This window comes from Neoarius graeffei, chromosome 13, assembly GCF_027579695.1.
Source record: "Neoarius graeffei isolate fNeoGra1 chromosome 13, fNeoGra1.pri, whole genome shotgun sequence".
NCBI lineage: Eukaryota > Metazoa > Chordata > Actinopteri > Siluriformes > Ariidae > Neoarius > Neoarius graeffei.
In genome coordinates, this window is record NC_083581.1 from 69637986 (window position 1) to 69644736 (window position 6751).

Sequence of the window (6751 nt, forward strand, 5' to 3'; positions counted from 1 at the left end):
AACCTGCATGTCTTTGGACTGTGGGGGAAACCGGAGCACCCGGTGGAAACCAATGCGGACACGGGGAGAACATGCAAACTCCGCACAGAAAGGCCCTCGCCGGCCCCGGGGCTCGAACCCAGGACCTTCTTGCTGTGAGGCGACAGCGCTAACCACTACACCACCGTGCCGCCCACATTAGCAATGTATAGAGTGGATTTCTGATTAGTTTAAAGTGATCTTCATTGAAAAGAACAGTGCTTTTCTTTCAAAAATAAGGACATTTCAAAGTGACCCCAAACTTTTGAACGGTACTGTATGTAGTCCACTCGGGTTAGGGCTTCCATACAAACCAGTTCTCCTGTTAAAGGTCTAATTAACCTCATGAGACACGCTGTAAACTGACCCGAGACATCCATCCATCCATCCATCTCACTCTTCCGCCATGACTGTTGAGAAAAGCGGCAGTGTTGCTATGGCGACTTGGCAAGCTCTGTGCGCGCGCAGCCTTCCTGAACGCGCCGTAGAAGACGCCAGAAAGTACGAGCTGCGTCATAGCGCGCGTGCACGGCGGACGGAGACACGCGAGGAGTCAGCAAGAGAGAGAGAGAGTTGCACTAGCCGCTGTATTTTGCCTGCGTGTGAATCAGAGCAAGCAAACATCAGCTCCATCTTTAAGGCACAAGGCTTTCGCTTAAAAAAAAAAAAAAAGCAAGTGTAATTTTGTTGGAAGCTGAAAGTTGATCCCGACATGTAAGTGTTCTCTTAGCGAAAGAGATGCTAATTTATTAGCGCGTATTTAGCCAGCTAGCAAAGAATATTAGCCGAGCTTTTAGTTCAAAACTGTAGAGTAGAACAGAACACAACACCAATATTTATTTATGTATACGCACACACACACGTATATAAAACAGAATATATTTAAAAGTAATATCTTAAGGCCTGGGAAGGTTGAGCGGTTTACTGCTAGCATGCTAACGCTAGCTAATTCAGCTGACTGAACATGCTAGAAATTGGTGTGGCCTGTGCTTAGCGTCTTAGCTAGCTAGCTAGCTAGTTTACTAACTGTACTAATCCATGTGAGTGAGTTAGTGGTTTTTTTTTTTCTAATCGCACTTCTTCATACTTTATTGAATTGGTGGTGTCTGAGCCACATGGAAAGCACGAGAAAAATGCTAGATAGCTAACGCCTACTGTACGCCGAATGCGAATTAGCATTAGCAGGCTTTGTTGTTCCCGCTTAAGTTACTAATCCTCTTTCTGCGTGGCTTTCCAAGCCTGCTTAATTCATGTGTACTTTTATGAAGTTTTCCACAGACTCCGGCGTTTTACAATTCATTCTGTGCTATGCATTAGCTCCATTGTTAGCTAGTCAGTTTTGCCATGAAAGCGTGATGTTGCAGTATCGGAGCGACGCCAGATGACGCTCGTTCATCTCAAAGCGGCTTAGCGCGAGCTCCGTTTATTTAAACAGGCGACCTTGAGGTGACGTACGGCGTCAAGAACGACGTCATCAATAGTGATAATAAGTATAGTCAGGTTAACAGGACCACTTATTGTAGTGTGTGTGTGTTTGTAGCTGCACCGTGTCGGTGTTTAATTTCTAGCCACCATGCGTGAGCGGTAGACAGGTGGCTCGGGTTGCCAAGGTAACGTCCGCTATCCCCAGGCCATCAGGGTCACGCGACATCCAAGTCCAAACCGTGAATGAGAGCTCATGTATGTGTGGTGCTAACAGGATGAAACACGCACCAGGACTGCATGAAGGCTGGTCTTCGGGTTACTCGAGGTCACAGGTTCTCAACCCCTGATCCAGGATTACACCATGTCCTGCACATTTTAGTGCTTTCCTTGCTTTGATGCACCTAATGCCTCGGTCACAACCGGCCGTACGTGCAAGAAACGCACGGAGGGCGCGCGTGTGGCGTGCTGATTTTCGAGGCGCAGAGGTTCTTTGTCATGTCAAACAAACTCTACGGGCGCTTACGGTTTTTTCAGGTTGCAAGACAAACTTGCGGCCAACGTGCGTCTTTCTCCACGAACAAAAAAAACGCAGCGATTTGTGAAACGCAAAAAAATCGTACGTCCGGTTGTGACCTAGGCTTAAACTGAATTACAGCTACTTAAGTTAAAGAAGGTGTGTTAGCAGAGAAAGCGTTAAGCCAGTATCTCACTGGGCTGGGACAAATTGCTAACGTCATTCGTGAGAGAGTTTCAGGTGTCTCAAAACATTCGCGGGGGTTCTCGGTTTCCTCGCATGAGTGTCGCTCTTTCGCCGCTGAAATTTTGAACATGTTCAAAAAATTCGTGCGACAAAATGCGTCGCTGGTGTCGCGAACCCTTCTCAAGTCGGTTTCCATGAGGCTTCCTGTACTTCCCTGCCTGCCGAAGGAAAGCCGGGCTGCGACGGCCTGCGGCTAGTTGGAGACACAATTGCGGTAAAATATGCGAATATCAATTCGGTGTGATTCCAAGTGAAAATTGTCACTAATTCGCATATTTTATCGCAATTGTTGTGTTTCCAACTAGTCGCAGGCTGTCGCAGCCCAGCTTTCCTTCAGCAGGCAGGGAAGTAGAGGAAGCCTCACGGAAACTGACTTGAAGGGTTCGCGATGCATTTTGTCGCACGAATTTTTTGAACATGTTCAAAATTTCAGCAATGAAAGAGCGACACTTTGCGACTCGTGAGGAAACTGAGAAGCCCCGTGAATGTTTCGAGACACTTTTGAAACTCTTTCGTGAATGATGTTCGCAATTTGTCGCAGCCCAGTTACTCACAGGGGTTACTCCAGTGGACCTGTGTGCCATTCCACAGAACATAAGAAACAGGAATGTTCAAATCATTACGAGCTGGAAGCTCTGGATTGATATCTGATCAAATTTCAAAATGGATCCACTGATGTATTAAAGCGAATGTGGTGCTGAGTGACCCAAAACAGAGTGCCTCCCACGTGGTGGTGATCACTGTGCCTCTGATGCAGGGATCTCGAATGGTATTTTCACACGTGACCAGTGTCGTTGTGCGTCCGTCCGTCCCCCCCCCCCCGAGTTTACTTTTTTGGGGGGAGGGGGTTTACTGGATGAGAATGGTGACCTGCAGACCCCTTCCTGTGGCTCCTATTGCAGAGCTTTTGGACCTGAACAAACAGTTAAAGGATTCATATTTAAGCCTTCACATTTATTTTAGAACGATAAGTAGAACACAATAGAACTGCACTCCTGGGGAATTTTTTTCCCCCTTAAAATGTGTGCGTGGGGCAATAAGATAGGAAGGGAAACATTTGTGACTGAACCCGAGCAAAATTTATGCTCCTGGTTTCATATGATGCACAGCTTGATTAACTAAAATTTTTCTGAGGGTGTATAACTTTGAAAAAAGTACTTTATCGTTGGACAGAAGTACAGTAGCAGGAAGAAAAGAGTAAACAATCCTTAGCCAAGGACACCTAGAAATCGTAATTACCCATGCTTGAAGAGTGCAGAGTTGGTACTGAATAAATGATTATGTAATGATGTAAATATCTAGGTTAAAAAATACTGTGCATTTGGATATCTTTAAATTTCCTATGGTGTTTGGTTCGTTTCCTGTAATTCAGGATCGAATCGCTTTATTACTGTTGTTGGACCGAATTGAGCCCATTTCGCTCCTAACCTGCTGTTTTGCATCACTACTTCTGTTCTCACCTGCCTAAACAAACAGCACCAAAAGGGGAAACGACACCAGGGTTTCGTTCAAACTGACTATCTATAGATGTGACAGCACCTTGATACGTCTCAGAAAAAGTAAAGAGAAAAAAAAAAGATTGTTGCATGCTTGGTTTATATTTATAAATCCGGCGTATGCGGTTTAGTCCTGAGGTGCGCTTTTTATGCATGTTCACGTTCTCTTGCACAGACATGCCCTAAATCCTGTACGTCTGTCTTTATTCAACAGGCAGCCATCAACTGCTAAGTGGTATGACAGACGGGACTCTGTCTTTATTGAATTCTGTGTAGAAGACAGCAAAGATGTTGATGTGAAACTCGACAAATCAAAGCTTAACTTCAGGTTGGTTGTCAAATGCCAGTACGTAAATGAAATGGATTTGTTGTGTAGATTGTAGATGCCGGTATCCTTTCTCATTACGCTTATGTTTTTTTCTGTTCAGTTGTGTAGGTGGAGTCGACAGCATCAAATATCATAATGAAGTAGAACTATTTGAGGCCATTGACCCAAATGTAAGTGTACTAGGGCTTTTTTTTTTTTTTTTGCTGCTGCTGTTGATAAAGCTGGTTTTTGTGATTTTAAAAAAAAAATGTTTTTATACCCACCCAGGAGTCAAAACACAAACGTACAGACAGGTCGGTGTACTGCTGTCTACGAAAAGCAGAACCTGGCAAGTCGTGGCCGAGGTTAACAAAAGACAAAGCAAAGGTGGGATTTTTGTTTCTTTATTGCTTGAATGAATTCAGGATAAAAATAATTTGTGGTCAAGGGATGCTGAATTGTATTTTTTGTAGTTTAATTGGCTCAGCGTTGACTTCAACAACTGGAAAGACTGGGAAGACGATTCAGATGAAGAGTTGTCCAGCTATGACCGATTCTCAGAGGTAAGTGTAAAATATAACTGCTACTCAGAAGTGCTATGAAAAGTTTTTTGCCAAAATAAATGGCGCTGAATGAATGAATGAATGTTTTCTTGTGTTTCTACAGATGATGAACAACATGGGAGGGGAAGACGATTTGCCTGACATGGATGGTGCAGATGATGTAAGATCGTTTTCTCGTTGTCTGAAAGAGCACTTCACTTTGTAGTCGTATTAAAAGTAATGCGCTGAAATGAGAAACCCTGTTCAAAAATTCAGAACATGCTGGACTGGAAACCAAATGCTGATTTCTAAAGCATAAATTAGCCTTGCGTAAATTGTTTGATTTTTGGGAAGATTAAAAGGACGGTAAGAAAGAAGACATGATTAGTCTTGATTTTTATTTTTTGTGCATCTTTGCTTAGTCTAATGCACTTTGAATGGGCTCTTAAATTTATTTTTTTATTCGCTACAAAAACTCCCATGACCTACTTTGTATGGCACTTATGGTTTTTGTTCTTGCAAGCAGCCCCAGAAATAAATTTGACACAAATTCCAATGCATCTTGGATGAATTTGTCTTTTATTTGCAATTACAGGAAGAATCTGCAGATAGCGACGATGAAAGTAAGTGGGCACCCCCTCCTTTTTTTTCCTCCCACATCAGAAATGGTCTCATGCCATAAAACGTGCAGAAGTCTATCACACTGTGTGGATAATGTGTGTGCAAGGTGATGTAATTAACCATAATGTCTAAATTATTTACAGAGATGCCAGATCTTGAGTGAAGCTGCAAAGGAAATGCCGTGGCAGAAAACAAGGCTCATTGCTTAAAGTTATTTGGAGGGGAGGGGGGGAGATACGGTTTTTGGTTTTTTTTTTTGTGGGGGTGAACATTTAATTTAAAAAAAACAAAACAAAAAAAATGGATCAACAACCAATACAACAGAATGCCTAAACTGAAGCTGTTTTCCAGGCTTTGAGTGTCTCATCAGAGCGTCCCATTGTGCTGATGAATGTCAAGTCATCAGCACTGTTTTCTCTACCTTTTTATTCTGCATGGACAATTCAAGTTCTCCATCATGTTTTGTGGATTCTAGTTATCGTCCATTTAATCAACAGTGGCTGAGAGAGGGAGAGATCACTTTCCACCAGTGTCTGTGACAAACCATTATATAACATATGCACATTATAATTACCAGTGATTGGAAAATTATTGTTCTCTCCCCCCCCAATCCACATTAGACCCCATTACCCAATTCCTGTTTGACAGTGAATCATCTTATTTCAGTTTTGTTTTTTTTTTATGTTAATTCAAGCCTGTTTTGCGTGTGTGTATGGGAGTGAAGCACACATTCTTTTCCCAGATCTGTGCTTCTTTTACTCAACTGCAAATACTAGCCAAATCATTTACTGGATTTAAATACAGCAGGGAAACCTGTTTCGTTGTCATTCTAGATATATTTTTCTTCCCCCACCCAATCCAGGAAATAGGTTGATTTTTGTGTAACTCCCAATATGTTCAACATACATAGTCCTGTCTGTACACATGGCTTTCCTGAATGATTGATTAAGTTAGTAATCCATTGTCACACTTGACCGTGTAGCAGGCATTTGAGCACTGATATCTTCCATTGATGTGAAGTGATATATAATGTAAGCTTCACCGCTGTACAGAACAAAAGGATAAGTTATCAATAGCTGACCAAATTGTGATTGCACTCCTAATATCAATGCAAGTGTGACTAAAAATATTTGTTGTGCTAACCTGCCACCACAGGTTGAAGAACTTGTTTGTTAAACACAGTGGGGTTTTGTCTACATATTTCTAATAAACTGTCTCTAAACAACTCTTTCACATGTGTCGAGTAACCCATGTAAGTCCAGTTTCCTTGTTCATGTTTAATCCAGTGCAGCTTCAAGGTGAGAACAATCTTCACATTCTGGCAGCTGTCAATTAAAAGAAAATCCACCCTCAACGGCTTGCATATTAATCTTTATAATGAACATGTGATCTTTAATGGTGGCAGATTAATTTTGTTAGGAAATTGAGTTTTTAACTAATTTCATCCACGTTAGTCTAATTTTACTCTGGTTAGCAGTTTCCTATATTTCCCATAATGCTGTTTGACTATCTACTGATACTCATGATAGTGGAATGTGCTACTTGCACTCAGGGTTATGACAGTCCATTTTGAAATAGTATG

General features: G+C 42.1%; 1 protein-coding gene across 1 annotated transcript; it reads left to right on the forward strand.

Moving 5' to 3' along the window:
* Positions 1-529: 529 nt before the first annotated feature.
* Positions 530-6394, forward strand: ptges3a (prostaglandin E synthase 3a (cytosolic)). Its single transcript, XM_060938422.1, has 8 exons — positions 530-732; positions 3914-4027; positions 4128-4197; positions 4295-4393; positions 4480-4569; positions 4673-4729; positions 5144-5171; positions 5313-6394. Coding segments are annotated over exons 1-8 (480 nt in total). The 5' UTR covers positions 530-730; the 3' UTR covers positions 5333-6394.
* The last annotated feature ends 357 nt before the right edge of the window (positions 6395-6751 follow it).

Excerpts from the sequence above, each read along its gene's own strand:
- ptges3a (XM_060938422.1), top strand. Across the intron at positions 4,198-4,294 it reads TTGAGGCCATTGACCCAAAT|GAGTCAAAACACAAACGTAC; the intron begins GTAAGTGTACTA and ends ATACCCACCCAG. Across the intron at positions 4,394-4,479 it reads TAACAAAAGACAAAGCAAAG|TTTAATTGGCTCAGCGTTGA; the intron begins GTGGGATTTTTG and ends TATTTTTTGTAG.